The 20596-nt window shown below is 35.7% G+C and overlaps 1 protein-coding gene across 1 annotated transcript in view; it reads left to right on the plus strand.

Annotated features, from left to right (window-relative positions):
• LOC107557971 (pro-neuregulin-3, membrane-bound isoform-like) overlaps positions 1 to 20596 on the plus strand; it is a 322432-nt gene that overhangs the window by 202843 nt on the left and 98993 nt on the right. Inside the window, exon 2 of the mRNA XM_016241569.1 lies at positions 6730 to 6859. Coding sequence (XP_016097055.1) covers positions 6730 to 6859 — 130 coding nt within the window. The remainder of the gene's footprint in view (positions 1 to 6729; positions 6860 to 20596) is intronic.

Genomic DNA, 20596 nt, shown 5'->3' on the forward strand with positions numbered 1-20596 from the left:
TAAAGCAGGAAGAAGTGTGCTTCACCACAGGGCTACACGCACAGACACGGACACACCGTGATACATATGTACCACACCAGCTGTGGTCAGCCTTTATGCCTGATAGGATGCTGGGTGCTTAACAGATTTTATTGTGCAGATAAATTATGTTGCATAAGAGGAGGGGGTGAAGGAGACATGCTATCTTTATTGAATAACTCTTGAGGGCGCTACCATCAGTCCTACATCATACTGTGTGCTGATATGTGAATCAGACTCCTGGGTGTGGCTATCATACAGGTACTGGACAGGATAAGGCACTACATGCATTCATGCATATCTCTGGTAGCAGTGAGAGGATCATTTTACATGGCAGCTACTGCCTGTTCCATGTGCTTTTTTAAGGGCTATTTTAAAGATTGCTTTTAAACAAGTCTGAGATTTGTTGTTAGAGATATAGGCAGCTATACTGTATGTTTTCTGGTATAACATCCTATTAATACTGTGTGGGAAAATTTCTAAATGTTTTCTAAATAAATCTAATTAAATAATTTATGAATGTAATAATTAGCTGCATGATAAAATATTATTTAGAATTTTTTTTATTGTATTCACTTAGGCTAGCCGCACACTAGAGGATTTTAAAGGGGTCATATGATGCTGCTAAAAAGAACATTATTTTGTGTATTTGGTGTAATGAAAAAAGGTTCAAAAAACACATTATTTTCCACATACTGTACATTATTGTTTCTCCTCTATGCCCCGCCTTTCTGAATCGCGTCGATTTTTAAAAAACTCATCGGTCTGAAAAGCGAGGTGTGGTCTGATTGGCCAGCTATCCAGTGCGTTGTGATTGGCCGAATACCTCAAGCGTGTGACGGAAATGTTATGCCCTTCCATATTGTGATGCCTTGTCTGGCCGGAGCGAAGAGACAAAAACATTAAAAGCCATTATAAACGAGGCATTTGTTGCATCCAGTGGGGACATAATTACGGATTATAATGACTTATACTGTCTTTTTACGCGTTGCGTTACATCGCGCCACGTAAACATTAAACCATGTCTGCATTTGTGATCGGAGAAATTACAAACAACAAGTGCTACTCTACACTGCCCAAAAAACTCGTGTTTGAATCATCAGTGGCAAATTCTTTAAATATAAAAAACGTACTTACAGTCTGTGAGTCAGAACAGCCGGCATTGTAGTCTACTCTCCCAGGATCAGGAAACAGTCCTCCATAAAATGTGCTGCACACATCTGAATATTTGGGATGAAGTGCACAACGAAACACAGCGCCTTCACTACATGGCGGTGGCAGCAACAACAATACTACAGCGAGAATAAAAGTTATGACTTCTTTCTTTGCGTGAACATTTGGGCGGCGTTATGCAAATCTTCCCAGATCGTGACGTAGACATGTGGGGGCATGTAAGAAACGAGCCGTTTTAGGTAGGCATAGTTGACTCTTAACTTTTATAAAGAATATCTCTTTGGATTTTTCTGTTTGTTTTTCTGGTCTAGTCACATTTGCTCTCGCGAGTGTCCGTGAGATCTCGTGTCACTGTGAAATCGTTCCTACAATCATCAAGTGTGTGGTCTTGTGGTCTGGTATAATCATCTAGTGTGCGCATTCAGAGGATTATAAGGCTAAAAATCAGTTGAACTGTCTTCATGTCTGTGGTCTCCCATGGTTTTAAAATATTTTAAGATTCAAAAATTGTCTAGTGTGCAGCCTGCTTTAGGGATTTTTATATTTATTTTATATTTATTTATTTATTTATTTTATTTTATGCTGATGTTTTCTTACTGTTACAAAATCTTACTGATTTCTGACTAGTATTTAGAAACCAAAATAGTAACATTATCTAATATGTAGATAATATTACTATTACAAAATGTACTTAATTAATAAGTGCATAACTTTGACAGCCCTAAAAGGTCGGCGAGATTGTTCTTTTTTTTTTTTTTTAACAGATACTCTGGTTGTTTTGGGAAATGGATCGACTGTTCCAACAGGACGTGCAGGCATGGATATCCCTTTGTGCTTTATTTTCTTCTTCTTTTTGACCATGGAAGTTTGTTGCCTTAAACGTCACCAGTCTATATCATCACAGACGGCTCCCTCGCCCAATGAGAGCTAAGCCTCATCTTCCAGATGCAAGGTTTATGCCAATACGCACAGCTTCCATTAGTGTATATGCGTGTGTGTATATAGATATAGATATATATATATATATATATATAAAGAGAGAGATATATATATATATATATGAGTATATTTATATATAAGTCTTTTGGCAATTTTTCTTCATATTTTACAGACTTTCTAGCACCCCCTATTGACTCTTGGTGAGCATAATCTGGATATCACAGAATTGTGTGAAATTCAGTAAAATTATGATGATGAATGTTTGAGACACTATTAACATTTTTGAATCTTTGACTTTTGGGATCTTTGGGATCTAATTTTGAGATCTTGGCAAATCTGAGAATAGTTGAGATGTTGCACTGAGATCTCTTCTGAAATGAATGGAGAATCAAGTGAGATGGTAATAGAAATAATAATAATAATCTCACCCTCATGAGAAACATGTGAGAAGCATGTAGACTGACTGGGAGAAATAATAAAGATATTAAAAAGATCCCATCTGTGATTTTTCCCTTCTTATGGGAAAATGTGTTCCCAGTTTCTATTGCTCTCTGTATTGTTTTTCACTGAATGCCTTTTCTTCTGGTTACATCTATCATTCCTGTCACCTATTCGCTGTGTTTTTCCCTACTGGCCCTGCTCTGTACTTGCACCTTGGCGTGGTTGCAGACCAGAACATTGTGCTCTGAGGGACTTGGGGGCCGTTGTAAATGGCTGGCTAAAGGAAGAACGCCCTAAACCTATCAGCCAACAGAGAGACCAAAAACACAGAGTGGCCTGCAGAACTATGGCATGGGAGGTGGTCTTCTTTCAGTGACAGGAAATCGCCATTGACCTCTGCATTCAGACGAGAAATGGGGGGAGAGAGACGAGTGAGATAGCAAGACAGCCAGAGAGAGATTGTCAATGTCTGACATTTCTAGCCAACAACAAGTGCTCTGTGATGAGGGAATTCAAATCTACAAGGACAAGACCATAGCTATTCACTACATCCTGACTTTGATAAAACAAATTACTGAAGCCTCACCTTGTAAACTGTGATCTGTTTTTGAAAAGATCTATATCAGTGAATTTCTGCTGCTGGATTGCTGAAGTTCCATCAGAGATATGACATTTTGCCAGATATGAGTATTCATAGATAAGCAGCTATTTTGTTGACTTGCTTCTCTCATGTCACAAGCGTTTGATGCATTTGTTGACAGAAAGGGAAGATAAAGTGTCTCAGCTTTACAACTGGACACTGAAACAGCCTGATGGATACTGGGTTCTTACAGAATAGCTGTCAAAAGTCTAAAATTGTGTAACAGATCATGTGATTATGCTTAATTATTTAACCACTTACCCTCGTGTCATTCCAAATCTGTATGTGGAGCAAAAGATACTTTGAAGAATGCTCCCATCGACTTTTATTATATAGACATTGAAAATCAATAGGTACCAAGTGACCAACATTCTTCAAAATATCTTATTTTGTTTTCAGCAGATGAAAGAAATGCATACATGTTTGGAAGAACGTGATGGTGAATAAATGAGGGCAGAATTTTCATTCTTAGGTGGACTATCTCTTTAAGCTAACATTTCAGTGAGCTGCATAAATCATCAGCTAACTTTGAGAGCTTTGTCCACAGTTCTCTCTGTCCTCTCAGAGTGTTCTCTGTATTGCTGTTTCTGAGCTAATCGATTCTCTGTGACCTTCACTGTATGTCAAGCCGCCAGGCACTCTGGGGGAATGTCACATCTGAGAGACGGCATCAGTGCTTGGCCCTGGGGAATCCCATCCCTTAACACCCTGCACCTGCCTCGGCCCACGGAAACAAACTAAGATAGAGGGGATGTCAGGGTCTGAGTAGATCTCCAATCTCTTAGACACTTGGCCCTTTCTCACCTCCTGCCAGAGGAAACTGACAGTCTGCAGGAAACCAGACTCTGTGAATCCTAAGGAAAGGGCCCAGTAATGAAGCTGATGGGCTACTAAGCTGTTATCAATATCATCAGTGTTCTGAGGGATGACTAATGGAGACCTTGTTCTCTGCACAACCCGTTTTTGCTTTGAACACAAAGCACAAGCGCTTTGCATTGATTCCGACAGCAGTTTGTCAAAAGGTCTGGCTATGCACTCAGATGCAATTATTGGAAACTGAATGGAGTTTTTATTAAAAACATTTATAGTTTTATTTATTAGGGTCCTGAGATCCTCCTCGGGGCCGTTCTGTCACGTCACCTGGCGGCCTGAACGCATGCCAAATTAGCCTCAGAGGACCTGGTGAATATCCTGAAAATGAATGAGTGTGAATATGATATCTTCCACAGCTGATACTCAAACAACGTTATTAGTGGCTGCCAAAAAAATCATGCAAAATGAATGTTAATTTTTGTTAATTATTTATTTGTATATTACAATTATATGTAAAATGCAATTAATCATGCTTTTCGACGCCATAAATAAATTCCATAAGCTTTAATGTTGATGTTTTTTCCTACTCTGCAGTCATTATGTACAAATGGGGGCTTTTCTTACCAAATATTGATATGTAATTAATTGGTGTAATTGATCATGACAACTCATAATTAATTTGACAAATACAAGGGTAGTTTGAATATTTGTGCAAAGAAACAAAGCAAGTCGATTTTGTTTGTATAGCATTTTTAGAATACATTTTGTTTCTAAGCAGCTTTACAGAAAATCATGATGTTAGTAGTATCTTAATATCTTCAGGCTTTATAGTCACATTGAGCAGATATTGCTATTGCTTTATAAATGAGTGCATTGTATGTATGCAGATTAAGTTGGATGTACTGTATATCCAACTTGATATATAGATCTGTGAGATAATATAGCTTAGACTTTGCAACAGTAGTAAAAATCACGTAGCCGAGATTTGCAATTGCTTTAATTGAATGTACTGTATGTATGCAGATAAAGTTGGATATACAGTATATCCAATTTTAAATATATCACTGGCTAATATTAAACAATCAAGCAGCTGGCATTTGCTATTCGGTATATATTGTTTTACATGGGTGTCTTTGCATGACTTTTCTGTTGGTAGGTAAAGTTGGATATATTTGTAGTTGTATATATTTGTAGTTGTGGTGATATTGAGAATTACGTTTTGGTTCAAATGTCAATCGTATTGCGCACTACTAAGCAGTTTAGTTGAAAATAATTGAATAATACTTATACATAGAACATTCTTTCCATGCAGAACATGATTTAGTTGAAATGTATTATTACTATGTGGTCAATCTTGTTTGTGCGTTGTACAAGGTGACCTTCGTTCACTCAACTAGACAGTATATTCCTCCTCTAACTACTCTCTCAGGCATATTATTAGTTCTGTTTACAGATTTTCAGCAGGTAAGCTTGCACACGTTTTGAAGACTGTAATAAGTGCAAGGTTACCTTATTATGTTGGCTTTAGCAAAGTGAACTTGGCGTCATTAATCACAATGAATTCTTTTTCCAAAATAGTAGACTCCTGTATTAATTCTAAGTAGCCAGAGAGAGTGATTACTTCATTGAACCTCATTCATCATCCTTCAGTAATGGATCAGGAGCAAAACAAATTCATGCACACTGTACAACAAGTAATAGCAAGCTATGCTCAGCAGAGTAATAAGATGACATTTGGTTGCTTGTTTCAGAAAGGTATTGATGATGTCTCTTGCATTATCTGGTAGTTATGTGGTGATCTTTGATGTTGCTTTAAAGTATTCTTTTTTTTGGTAGCCATCTGAGGAGATGTCTTGGATTATGAAGTACAGTAGAAGGTGAAGTGTTGAAAGCTATTGGTTTTAATGGTGATGAAATATTCTACCAAAAGACTTCAGAGCTCTTGTACTTCCTGTCAGTGCTTAAAATGGTGTAATCCATACAGAAAGCTGGTAGATTGTGTGCTAAGATAGTGAAAAACATACAGTAAATACAATACAAGGCTGATGATACACTGGGCAACTTTTTTAGCAATTTTGCCAAGCAACTTTTTTTGAGCAATGTTTGCTTAGGAACTTTCCCTCTGAGAATGGGTAACAAATTTATATCTGGATACTTTAAATCAATCGTAGGCCCTGTGTCTCATCTAGTTGCCCGTTGATGCCAACATTAACCAAAGTTGCCCAGCAATATTGCTTAAAAAGTTGCCCCATGTATCATCAGCCTAAATGTAATAGAGGATTGGTATGTTATGATCTAGTTAAATGATGACAGAATTTTAATTTTGGGGTGAATTATCCCTTTACTCGCCCCTCATGCCATTCCAAACCTGTATGATTTGATTATTTTTATAACATTAAACAAAGATATTTCAGCTATTGTTTCAACTGTTTTTGTCAGAATGAAAGTCAATGGGGTCCAAAACAACATACAACTTTAAATTTTATGGCCAAAAAAAGAAAGAAAAGAAATCTACACAGAAGAAGGTCATACAGGTTTGTGATTTTGCAAAATATGTGGCATTATCCCCCATATTACAACTATTAGTCATCATCTTGGTCTCTCTGACTCACTCACCTAACCTTTTGCTCACCTGGCTGACATATTTTTCCTCTTAATCTGTTGCATGGCATAATTTTTCTCCTCTTTTCTTCTTTATCCCTCAGCATCACCAACTCTACCGCCTTTGAAATCGGAGCATTTCAAGCCATGTCAGGAGAAAGACCTGGCCTATTGCCTGAATGATGGGGAGTGCTTTGTCATCGAGACCCTGAGCGGCCCACACAAACACTGCAGGTATGACTGCACTTCCTGTTTCTGCGATGGAGGGAAAGGGTCATCCTAATGTTCGCTCAAGAAATAAATGCAATCACTACGGATGGGAGGCTCAGCGGTTTCAGTCCGATGACAATTCCATGACCCATTTTCTGTTAGAATGATCCTTCTGGAACAATCTGCCAGTAAATCTCGCTCTCTCTCATTTTGTCTTCACCTTTCCCTCTCTCTCTCTCTGTCTTGCTCTTCTCTTCCGCCTCCTTTTTCCTACTCTCGTGTCTCATTGCCCTCCTCTCTGGGACTCTCGTTGTTGCATGAAGCTCTTAGTCATGCTAACAATGACAGCTTTGTCATAGCCTGAGAGCTGTCTAAGGTCCCTTCTCTGCTAATTAAAAGTGGCACTTTGCAGAAATTCATTAGAGGCTTGTTTCGGCTCTGTGGGCTTTTTTCAAGGTTGAAAATAGGATTCACAAAATGGAGGCAGAGAATTTCTGACACTGAAGTGTTCACCTTTTGTATGAAGCGTGAGCACCGTTTCAAATAACATTTCCTGGATGTGAGGGTTCACTGCCGTAGGTTTTGCATGAGCAGTCTTTTCCTCATTTGCCTAATGGAACACAGAGACATTGCATGTTTGAAACTGAAGAGTCAAGAAGGAGCAGAAGCCAAGTGTCCTCATTTTAATCAGTGGTAATTGGTGGTGTTGTTTTAGGTGGCCCATTTATTTGACTGAAGCTTAGCTAGTTCAAATGCTCTGGCTCTGATTAATTCCCTGAACACTCTTCCCTCCCAACTTAAAGTCAAGGACATCCATGCATCTGTCTGTTCCTCAAAACAAGGTGGTGATGGTCTCAAAGGATCAATTCACTGGAGAGGGTGGATTCTATAGAAAGATAATGCTATTAAATCTATTTGCATGGCAGGGCTTTTCAGGGCATTTTTAATCATCTACATAAAGCGAAGCAATTTGTGCTTTTAGTCTATCAGAAAGTGACAGGCACTGATTTGATGTGTTTGGAGTCTATATGAACTGATACTTTATGCTGCTTTAGATGTATTTTGTGACCCCTGCTATTCAGAATGTTATATACTGCTGCTTCCCCCAGACCATCCTTGATCTTTTTTTTTCTCTCCAGTGAATGCATCTAGTTCACCCGAAGGGTGTCTTATTATTGTATTAATAGATTAAATGGTATTTTGTAAGTGTGCCCTGATTTTTTTTCTAGATGTAATGATTGACTAATGGCCCATGTACCATTATTTAGTCATTATATCTAAATAAAAAGCCTGGCTGCTTGTATCTGACTGCCCTTTTTGAGTCTAGCAGAGTCTGACAGTGTAGTTTTTGTATTAAAATTAGATATGCAGGGCTGCATCAAGAGTCAACTTTCTATAACCCATTACACATTTTACATTAGATGGTTATGTGCTGCATTTTACGTCTACTGGCTCTTATTCAACACAAAGCATTATGCTTGAACTGTGCAACCAGTCACTTTCTCAATAAGCTCATGTTTGCTCTCACCAATTTGCTGAAGTGCTATCACTGTAAGGGTACCATTGTGTTCAAAGATCTGTAGCGTCTGTACCAATCAAACACACAATATATATTTTGTTAGCTATATTTAACAAATACTCTGTAACCCCCCTCAGTGGTCAGCTAAATATCTACAGCGGATCTAAAATATTCATAATTAATTATAACTAGTTATGGTTAATTATTCATATTTCCCATGAACTGATTCGTTACAGATCTAAAAGCTATGCTAAGTACCATGTACAGACAGTGTCCTCCAAGCATGTACGAGTCTATGATGCATTGGCTACCATGGCATACAGCCAGGGTCCAAAATGAACACCTGCCAAGCACTGAATTTTAGTAATAAAAAAAGTGGCTTTGGGAAAAAAAATCATTTATAAGATTTATTAAAAGTTTTTTTTTTTTTTTTGGAAGGTAAAGAGTCAGGGGGAAAATTGTGGTAAGCCACAGTTTAGCAGACATTTGGAAAGAGAGAGAGAGTCAAAACTGTGTTAAAATAGGCACAACATGGCAACCGGTAGATGCTGCTCACTACGAGGATGACAAATGATTAAAATAACTCTGCTTGCGCATGTATGAGAAATAGGCATGACAGGTAGAGAATCCTGTTTTCTTGGCTGTTCCAAGTTAAACAATCCCTTTGTGTCTGTTGACCTAGATTCATAGAGCATGTGGATTTTTAGTTGAGCTGCCTCATCTAGTCTATAGACCTATATACACAGGAACAGGAGAGTGTTAGGGCTTACATCAATGTGATTACATACATTTTGGACGGTTGTGCATCATAACCCAGCCATGTGTTTTAGCAGTTTTTGGAGCAACTCATGACTCAAGCTAACAAATTTAAGTGCATTATGGCCCGTCAAAAGTTAATATTTTAGTATGATCAATCAAAATGTGGTTTTCCCCTTTACCCTATGTTATCACAATACTGTTAAGGATTATTAATAACATTATAAGCCTACAGAGAGAGAGAATTAATATATATATATACAGTGGTACACACATATATAAAGAGAGAAAGTTTTTATTGCTTTGTTTTAATGTTCTCACATAATTATACTATAGTAACTATAGAGAGGGAATAATAATAGTAATAATAATTAGTATTAATATTAGTATCATTATCAATTGTTGTTGTTGTTCATTTATTTTCTTTTTTGTGTTTTTTTGTTTGTTTGTTTTGTGTTTTTGTTTTTTCAAGAAGGTAATGTTGGTTGCCTTGTAAATTACACTGTCCACTTCTCTTTCTGTATCAAATTCAGCTTGTGGTCCCTCCCAGAGCATCAACGAGAACAGAAAGCCATTCTGGCTGCGGCTGAATTGTTTCTATTGCGTTGGTTTCTTTTCCTGAGGGAATAGTCTCTTTATGATTCACTGTCTTGTCTTTCTACTACCTCTTGGAAAAAATATATATATAAAAAGCCTCCTCACCTGGGCTATCACTAAGATCTCTGAGACCTAAAAATACAACCTGCCCAGATCTGTGTGAAGTATGAATTCAGCACAACCTAAAATATGCTGATCAAAAAATTATATTTTTGATCATACATGTCATTCACTTCACATCCAGTAATAAGATGAATTTCGAGTTTTCAGTTCAGATATCTAAAGCTTGGAACCCCTGTAGTGTCAAGTTTTTTACATTTTTTTCCCCCAGCCATTTTTCTACAGCTGCTAATGTTTAAAAAAAGAAGCCTTAATTGTTAGTTTGTGAATATGAAATATGAGTTGTTCACATGTACATTTTGGTGGGGTTACATGAGTCCTGTATTCATATGTCTGTCAGTCTATCCTTAGAAAGTTTCAGAAATGGAACAGGTTGCTTTTGCATCTTTGTTTTAATAAATTATATTTTTTCACTGACAAAGCTTTGAGTTCTCAAAGTTACAGCATGTTTTCATAGTGAAACTGAAAAAGAAGCATGAATAAAAAAACAATAGAAGGTGTGAAATGAAAGGAAATCTGTGAATCAGCCAAGCTGGCACTGCCAAAGCCTAAGTAAGTCACTGCTCGCTTATCCTATCCTGGAGGTCGGCGTTGGATTTCTCCTCGGCTGCTGGGTATTTGACTCTTGTTAGCGTTGAAACGGTAAGCCTCTACTGCCACAGCAACACTGCAGCAATCCCACCTGTCAGTGTGCCGCCACATGGGGCCGAAACACGAGTTGAGACCTCACGAAGCCCCCTGCCAATATCACTGCAGCTGAAGAGCCACGTGTACACTGCTAAAGGCCTCTGGTCTGAGAGAACTGTTGGGAGGGAGCAAGATCGTGAGATTCATTTCAATAGGCTGTGGTGTTGTAAGGTTTTAAATTGGATGTGAATTTTGTGGCCTGAAGCTATGATGCAAATATAGGGAGCATTTGCAATGGGTTTTGTCAGGGGAGGGATTATGAATGCATGCAAAGCAGATTTATTGTCAAATATGCATAAAAACATTGTCTCATGAATAAGCAGAAAGAGAGAGAAACAGAAATGGATGTATTATTGAGTATGCTTGTGATACTGATTTTATTGTTAAAACATCACAACTCATCATATGAAACAAAAAGTCTAGAATCAATGAGAGGAAAATTCACAAAGATAGAAGCCATTTTTGTGTCTCTATATTCCAATTTGCAATTCATTGATCCAGAACAGTGAGAGTTGGCGCTCCCCAGACATTATAAAAAGCTTTTCTCTAGTCTTTGGTCCAGTTCACCGACAAGTGGCCTATTTTGTTAGACTAGAGAACATTACATCTGATACAGTGGTTCTTAACTGGTAGATCAGCACCCAAACATGAGTCTGATAGGGATGGACAGCAGGGAAAAACAATGCTAAATGCATCCAGACATATGCCGTTAGGATAGGAAAATACATTTAAATGCATATTAAATGGGAGGACGGTATATGTACACTATTGTTCAGGTGTTTTTTTTATATATATATATATATATATATATATATATATATATATATATAAATAAATATATAATACATTCATTCAGCAAGGACAGTATATACATTAATAATGTTACAAAGGATTTATTTTTTAAATAAATGCTGTTCTTTGAAAGTTCTGTAAAAATCCTGAATTTTTTTTTTTTTTACAGTTTTCCTCAAAAATGTAAATCAGCACCACTGTTTTTGCATTGATAATACTAAGAAATGTTTTTTAACCACCATGCCATTTAATCTAATTACAAGTACTTTATTTTTTGGATCTGATTATGTAACACAGTGCTGTAATCACAGACTTAAAATATAAAGTTTGATTTTAAGGATGATTAAGTTCACCTTAATAGAGATGAAAACATTAAGCACTAAACACTGAAAGGTTTTGTGAACATACTTTCCAAGAACCCAACTAGCAGCAGTGGGGATCCTGTTAGTCAATGCTTCAGGCATAGAGCCCCAAAAGGACACCTGTTCTAGTAGCTTTGCATGCCTCTGATACAAGCATTATAAAGATTAGACTTTCCTTCTGGCCGCTGTGTTGCTAATGTACTACAACAACCTCTGTTGCCTTGAGAGTTTTGTTGCCTGGCCATTTAGAAAAAAAAGATTACGTTAACCTCACAGCCCTGTAACCTCAGCAGATGTTTTGCAGTGATTTCCTCTGATTTGCCTTCTTTTCACTAAATATGCTACACTCTTTGATACACATAAGGTTTTCCTTTGAAGATTCTGCCACTGTGGATGAGCCAAGATGTTTCTATGCCAAATCTGAGGCATAGAAAAGTCCTCCTCTTATCAGGCCCAACATGACCTTCCCATGCTGAATGAAGCACAACAGTAGGTTTCCATGTGATGGTCATCCACCCATGTTATGGAATAAGATAGCGATGATGTGATATCTGACAAGGTAAAACTTATAACTGTGTGTAGAGAAAATAATTTCTTTCACACCGCTTCAGAGCTCCTCATCCATGAGAAGCAATCCTGAGACTCAATGCTCTGGCAGGTCAGATTAGAGGGATAGAGAGGAAAAGAGAGTGTTAGAGAGCTCTGCTGTGAAGTGCAAAGGAAAGTAAAATGAATCTGAATTAGTTTCTAGCACATTTTAATGCCAATGTTATTTTCCAGAACTGGATAAAGGTTTGGCGTATCTGAACAAGTGGTGATCTCCTATTATAAAACGGATAGTTCTGCAGTTCCAGCTGTATTTTATCACTCGAGTTATAGTTACAGCTACTGTATGACCTGTTAACCATATCGGCATATTATTTATATATTTGGTTGCATAGCAACATTGTTATATTAGGCAATAGCAGAAAAATTACACTTAATTTTATTAATTTTACATTTTAAAATGAAAATGTCTTTGGTATTTTGATGTATTTATTTTTTATTCAAGTTTTTAATCCAGATTTAATTTAATTAATAAAAAAAATGTATGAGTATATTAGGAAAGTATTTTTACAGCACTTATTTTTTGCTTTCACTAGATCATTTTTAATAAGTGTAAAACATTAAGGTACAAATTTAATTTAGTTAATTATCAGGTACTCATAAAAGTTATAATATATAAAATGTATTATTATATAAAATGACTAATACATTTCTGTTTAAAATATTTTGGAGTATAGCATCTCAGTATGCTTGTACAAGACACTGAAATTGCAACCTTTATGCTTTCTGCATCTGACGTGATGGTTTGAAATGGTTTCTGTATCAGAAACAGCTGGGAAATTCAAGCAGGACTGGAAATAGAAAAAGCAAATAATCTTTAGCCAGACAGAGACACATAGTAAAGAGCCCTAAGAGAAGAGAATACAACAGAACACATGAAACATAGTAAGAGAAATACATAGGAAAAGAAAATTGTGAAAAGATTTTGAGATCTTTGGTAAAGACATGGGAGTTTGAAAGAAGATGTGCAGAATGATAGGAGTGGGTAAGAGATGTTTTGCAAGGATAAAAATGAAGGAAACAAGTGGTGAAAAGAGGTTTGGATGACAGAGGAGCACTTCTGTTTTTAGAGGGCTCATTTTTCGCTCTTGCAGGTGAGCGTCGTCTTAACAAGGTTGAAATTGTTGGAAATTGAAGGCACTTGTAATTTCAATCACTCGTGCAGGAGGCCACATGCACACACACTTGAATCAGAATGTAAATTCTGTTTCATAATTCATTTCAAGCACTTGTCGCATGTCAAACCGCAGCCTTACTCAACCAAAACAAAAAAAAAATCATTAATTTTCAGCGTCAAATGGAAATGCATGAGGATTTGTGAAGGGGAGACTCTAAAGCCTAAATGAAAGGATTTTTTTTCTCTTTTTCATTTTCTCTGCTACAGATGCATTACCTCCACCAGCAGTCAGCCAGTCAACAGTCTCTCTTATTCTATACCGTATGTGGGATTTAGATATTTCAGTTTCCCCCACAAACTCTATTTCATGCGGCGCTGATAAAGTATCTAGTGGAACAATACAAACAGCAAGAGCACAGCCTTGTCCTATAAAGCCTTGCTCTCAAGGTCTACATTTTCCTTAAGGACAGCCAGTTAACGGCAAACACTTAATCATGATAAATGTTAGAGACTTTTGTAGCTCTGATGTGAAGTGCAATCTACTTTATGCTGGTGGATACATCATTCAGTTTTCTTATACGTGTATGTTTCACTCAACCAATGACAGCGGAAAGAGAAAGCAGAGAATAAGAGAAAAACATGTACTCAACCTTTGTGCACTTTGTCTCCCAAAGTGTCAGCTCATTTCACAAGCATGTTAGTAATCCAAGCACACCCTTAGGGCTCTGCCTTATATATACTGCATCCTAATGATTCTTATTATTTAATGGTGTCTTTTTTAGAAAGAGCATGAATGCGGTCTAGTAATTGGCCTTAACTATAAGTTAAATAACAGTACTAAACAAACACAAAATGTTTTGATTTCCTAAAAAGCACTAGCTCATAAGAGTCACCGATAGCACTGTATCTTTTTGATTCACTAAAAAGAACTGACTCATTAGAATGATTTCTTTGTGAGTCAGTCCAAACTGACTGTGCTTGTCTGTTTTCTCTTACGAAAAAGAAGTTTATTCAAGTGTGCTATTAGTATACTTCTTTTAAACTAAAAAATAAGAAAGTATACTTTCAGTCTAATTTTCTGTACTTCTCAGACATGGGCTTTATGTACTTCTCAGAAATTAAGTTAAAATTACATGTAAGTATACTTGACTTATACTTAGAAAAAGTCTAAATATATTTGAGCTATACTTGTGCTCCGAGAATCCACAACATACACAATGACCTAAAGGATATGTGTGTTCATTCATAGAAAGGTTTTCCTATGAATTAATTAGAGAAGAGTCCATTTCTACTGTGCATTGCAACTGTGTAACGTTATCGAATAAAATGTCGACCCATGAAGAGGTAATAATGACTGTCAAGCTTTGGGGTGTTGATCGACTCCATCTATGTTTTGATTATCATTCTGAATCCAATTCATAGTCATTTTTCAGCTTTTTGTTCAAAATCTTGTTTATTTCTTTTTTTTTTTATGTTTTATTTATAAAACTTACCCACATTCAAGTGTTTAAAAAAAGTTTGAGCAATACTTGTGATAAGAGCATCCACAACATACACAATGACCTAAAGGATATGTGTGTTCATTCATAGAAAGGTTTTCCTATGAATTAATTAGAGAAGAGTCCATTTCTACTGTGCATTGCAACTGTGTAACGTTATCGAATAAAATGTCGACCCATGAAGAGGTAATAATGACTGTCAAGCTTTGGGGTGTTGATCGACTCCATCTATGTTTTGATTATCATTCTGAATCCAATTCATAGTCATTTTTCAGCTTTTTGTTCAAAATCTTGTTTATTTCTTTTTTTTTTTATGTTTTATTTATAAAACTTACCCACATTCAAGTGTTTAAAAAAAGAATGCATGAAGCCAGAATAAAATGTTTTTGTTTGCAAGCAGATACATTTAGATTTACATTTAGTCATTTAGCAGACACTTTTATCCCAAGCGACATACAATTGGGGGATACATAAAGCGATTCTTCTTAAAGAGGCAAACAGACACAGGAAGTGGTTGTAATACCAAGTTCTTAGACATTGTTCAAATAAGTACAAGCTAGAAAGAGAAGGAATAAATAAAGAGAGAGATTTTTTTAAATTGTATTTTTTATGATGAACCCTGTTCTTTCTTTTGATGTTTTGTATGTTCAAATATTTATGTAACAAAATATATACAAATGAATACCTAAATAGGGACGTAGTAGTATACTTAAAGTATGATGTAAAGTTCACTTAAAGAAAACTTACAAGTATACTTGCAGTATAATACTACTAAACTAGTAGTTTACTGAGACTATACTTCAAAGTGTACTAAAAAAGTGTTTAATTAGTAAACTATCAGTATACCTATAAGTTAACTTTTAGTATATTTGCAGTACAAACTAAAAACATAGATGTAAACTAGTTGTGTACTCAAAGTTTACTACTGTTATACTAAAAGTATACTTAAAAGTATACTTTTGTATACTAGAAAGGAGTATTGAAATAGTACACTGTACATAGTACAGTACATTGATAGTACATTGATATTTGTATACTTACTACATAAAGTATACTTAAAAATATACTTGAACTTTACTTAAGTATACTTACTAAAATAAACTTGAAGCATACTACTTTTTGGTAAGGGTTGTGCTATAGATTCATTGGGTATTGCAGCACCACTGGAGAAGTATTGGAATGGTTAACAGAACTGAACATTCTCAGCTCTCTACCTTAAGTGTGCTGTTACTATAATGTGTTTTGATACATTTCTAACCATTTGCTTAACTCTTACTCCCTCACAACGAGCCAAAGAGCTGTGGTGGGATCTTTTGATCGTAACCAGCCCTTCTCTAAAGCCCACTTTAGTGAATAATTCTCCCTGATTAAGTCATGATTAGGATCACTCTGTTAATCTAGCCCCGCTCTCGCCCAAGGCAAGAGTTCAGTCAGAATGCAATTTCCTTACCTCTTGAAGTTTCAATTGATTTGTGTTGACTCCATTGTTATTTCTAATTAATATGGTTTAACAAGATAATTGTGCAATTGTATTAGCTAGCTTTGCCTGATAAATAGCAGGGAATTTCCAATTAACATGCATGCAACCGGTACAATTCAAAGTGCAGTTCCTTTTTCCAGCTATAAAGAGCAGGTCAAATGTGAAGATCTTGCCTTCCTTTTACTACCCTTTATATTGTGTGTGTGTGTGTGTGTGTAGGAAGCCGATAATAAACAGTAAAGCCCTGATTGACTAAAAATGTGTTTAAAAATAGCATGCACAGAAAACATCTGATGAATAGGGTCTGCTGAGGAGCGCGTCTTTCAGATGCACAAAATAGTGTATCGTGCAGTTCCTGCAGCTTTCCCTTAGTGAATATATAATTTGGGGCGTGCCTATATGAATAAGGAAAATAAAAAAGGATGCGCAATGCAAATATATTAAATAGCATAAATTATTTTTCATGCATGGAAGTCTTTTCCAAAACAACTGTGTGCATAATAATTTAACAGGTATTATTCTAATATGTATTGAGCAACAAAAAAGAGCCTTTGAATTAAAAAATATGTAAATGTATCCAATACTGTCAAACTTCTGACATGCATTGCATGCACACACACAATTATAGATCACAAAACTTGATAGATTGTTGTAAAACTGCTTAACTTACTAAAAATACTAATAATTTGTGATGATTTTAAATATTCTCAAACTGGTTACCTCTTATTCTGGTGTGAATTTATTTTTCACAGATTTGACAGACCTGGTTGTACATCAGCGTTCAGCAGTGGTTAGGAGAGTTTGTGGTTTGAAGTTCATATTTTGTTTTGGTATAAATACATAGTCCAGTGGTTTACAAGTGTGAAGAATACTGCAATTTCTTCAGGCAAGCCTCCTGAAACCAGGCTGACTCTCTGATCAATTATTTCACCCAGTATAGAAATCATGATATGAAACTCTCTGAACCCCTGGTATTTAGACTAGACTACAAGTAAACATTTCAATTTGGGTGTTTCCACCCTGTTTGCACATTTTTTCTTAGTAAATAACCCACAATACACCTAGATGAGTGCATGCAATTTGTTGCACAAACAACATCTAGAAGTCTAAGTGTAAGGTTTGATCAGAAAGAGTCACTAACCTACACATTTACATATCCACACTCACATCCACACAGATTTACTGTAATAACACCACTCACATTCACCGAAACTTGACAATTGGCACATAGGGTTTGTTTACCTTCCAGTCTTACTGCTGTCTACTTTTACTGACAGAAACCAGTGTTCATTTTGACAGGCATTTTTGATTTAGTCTTAGTCTTTATCTTGAGACGAAAATGCTTAATAGTCTTAGTCCCATTTTAGTCATTTGAGTCTTTCATCTTCATTAGTCTAGTTTTAGTCGATGAAAAGTCATTGCGTTTTTAGTCATTACTTTTAGTCAAACTGCAGTTACCAACATTTATTTTGGTATCTATTTTATATGTAGTCTTCAAACAAAAATAGTCATCAATTCTTCTCTCTTTAGACCAAATCAGTTAAGCTTATGAGAAATTTGAATCAAGGATTGAATTTGGAAAAACTTGGAATAAATGACAATTTTCATTTTTGGGTGAACTATCCCTTTAACAATAGTGAAAAGGGAGCAACTTATAAAAAAAATTATAGTTGTTCATATATAATATACATAATTTATAATTTTTGAAAAAGAAGCAGAATAAGACAAATACATTTTTTTCAGATACAGTAGGTTTACTTAACATATTTATTTCACATCTTTTGTTGGTTAACATTTTTATCATCAGATATTAGATTTAGCTCGTCAATTAGCACTGACAGAAACCTCTTTGTTAATGTGCAAACAAAGTAACATAACCCCAAAGCTGCTGGTGTATATGAGAGCGAGAGAAATACAGTTTCTAAGCAAGGCATCCCTTTCAAGTCAAGAAGTTTGATATGCTAATTGCATGCAAATGAATGCAAATGAACCCTTCTTTCCCCCAAAATTCTTATTTCATTTGTGTGGAACCATGCAAAAGCACAGTGATTTTCTTCTATAAATAACTGAACCAGAGCAAATGAAAAGATAATTAAAAATGTCTGGGCAGGCTTCCATTGGCCGCCCAAAAAATACCCTTCAAACCTTGAAAAATGTTACTTGCTTTTAAGAGATGTAGACGAGACAGTCTCCAGCACTGCAGAAATACAAAAGTAAAGGTAAAATAAAAATTTAAAAATAATCAGAAGTAGAGGAAGACACACTCAGACACACTTTTTCTCCAAGGGGAGTTTATAGTGACACTTGTCAAGGTCTTCAGGTTTTAACAGAATTGTTCTAAAAGTTTTGACAACTTTACACATGATCTTCAACAGTAATACTATGCGCATCGACATTTGCCATTTAAATTCAGCAACTGAATTGGAATTTAAAAAGGGGTTCTCAATACAATTTCTGAATTTATTGAATTTGAAGTGAGATAGTAAACAGAATGTGGAATTGCAATTCTAATTTGAATGTAAGGGAGTAGAAATTGAAGTTCAAATAAACTTTGAAAAACTTTGCATGTTTACTTAGCCTTTTTTAATGTTTAAAAAGCTTTGAAGACTGAATATTTAAATACATTTCAGAAGCAGTCATTTTATACCTTGCATTCTTAAATACAAAAAGCGTCAAATCTTTTAAAATACTGTTCAAAATGAATTTCCTTTCAGTTCAATGTCATACAGCAGTATCACCGTTAGTGATAATATGTTTTCATAATGTGCCTGAGTACTATAGTAGTCTAGTCTTTACTTTATGAATGCATAAGCGACATAATGAAAGGCTTGACCTTTGAGCCATTATATGAAGTGCACAAAGCATGCCATTGCATTGCAATAACAGCAGCAACTACATTATTGAATGCATATGTATTCAAAGGACTTAGATAAAGAAAACTTGTATGGAATGGAAGCAACTTCACCTGACTCTAATTGGATGAAGCCCTTTAAAAGCCAAATAAATCATATTTCTATTATCCTCATGACACTAAGTGTTGATAAGAGCACTGCCCTTTGCAAATCAGCAAGCTCTAGTTCTCTATGCCTATTGCACTTAATAATGGAGCATGCATCAGTGTGAGAGAATCTGAGCTGAGTACCCAGACTGCATGCAATATGCAGGACAATTTGGTGTATCTGGAAAGCTCATGAGAGGAAATGAAAGACGACTTGAGGCATTCCCATGACTAAAATCTCATTGCGATTGCATGTATTTTCAACACACTAACCTGGCCATATCAGTGAGAGTACAGCACAATAGTGTGGATGCGTTACCGCTTCCTATATTTTGAAATCACTTTTTACTTCTCAGAGAATTGGAATTGGAAGTAGTTGTGTGCGATTATTAAAACCTTCAACTCACTTCAAATGCAGTCAGAACCATGATCAAAAATCAGCTAAATTGGAGCTGGCAAACAGCAATACTGAAGCATAATATCTTTATATAGGGACATGAGTGCAATTGTGTCATTCTTTTTCATTTTGTTCTAGAGAGGCATCTGCTTTATTGCACACTGAAGAGCTTTTGATGTAGTCCAGGATCTTTTCTGTCTTAACTCAAACCCGGGAATTCATTGCTTGTGAGTAATGGCAAGCATGTCACGCTGCTAGCCTTGGCATCCATCACTGAACCACACCACAAAACCTCTCTATTCACAAACACGACAGGACATCAAGCGTATTCATGAGTCTGATTCACAGAACCGCTCTGTTCCTACCAACACCAACTGTATTCATCTAACTTTAATGCCCTTTTTTTTGTTTTCCAAAGCTATAGGATTTAAATCTCTTATTTTCTGTTACAATTAAATTTAACCGTTGCAATGACAATAAAAAGACTACAAAAGGGAAAAAAATTGAAAAAAGAAAAAAACTAAACACAGAGAGCAAGGGGCTAAAAGGCTTATTATTACTATATATATTTTTTTTAATTTTAAATGAAATTATTAACATGATAATTTGAGTGAAATATTATAATAAACAAATATAATTGTATTACCTAATTAATATATATTCATAATTCTTATTATAGACTTATTTTGATATGTATTCTGTATATAGGTGTGTGTGTAAAAATATACATTTTAAAAAGTTGTATATATATAATTTTTTATATATTATATTTGCAACAGTTATGCTAACAACAATAAAAAGACATTTATGACATTAAAACAACGATATCTG

This window comes from Sinocyclocheilus grahami, unplaced genomic scaffold (assembly GCF_001515645.1).
Source record: "Sinocyclocheilus grahami isolate Dianchi unplaced genomic scaffold, SAMN03320097.WGS_v1.1 scaffold626.1, whole genome shotgun sequence".
Taxonomy (NCBI): domain Eukaryota; kingdom Metazoa; phylum Chordata; class Actinopteri; order Cypriniformes; family Cyprinidae; genus Sinocyclocheilus; species Sinocyclocheilus grahami.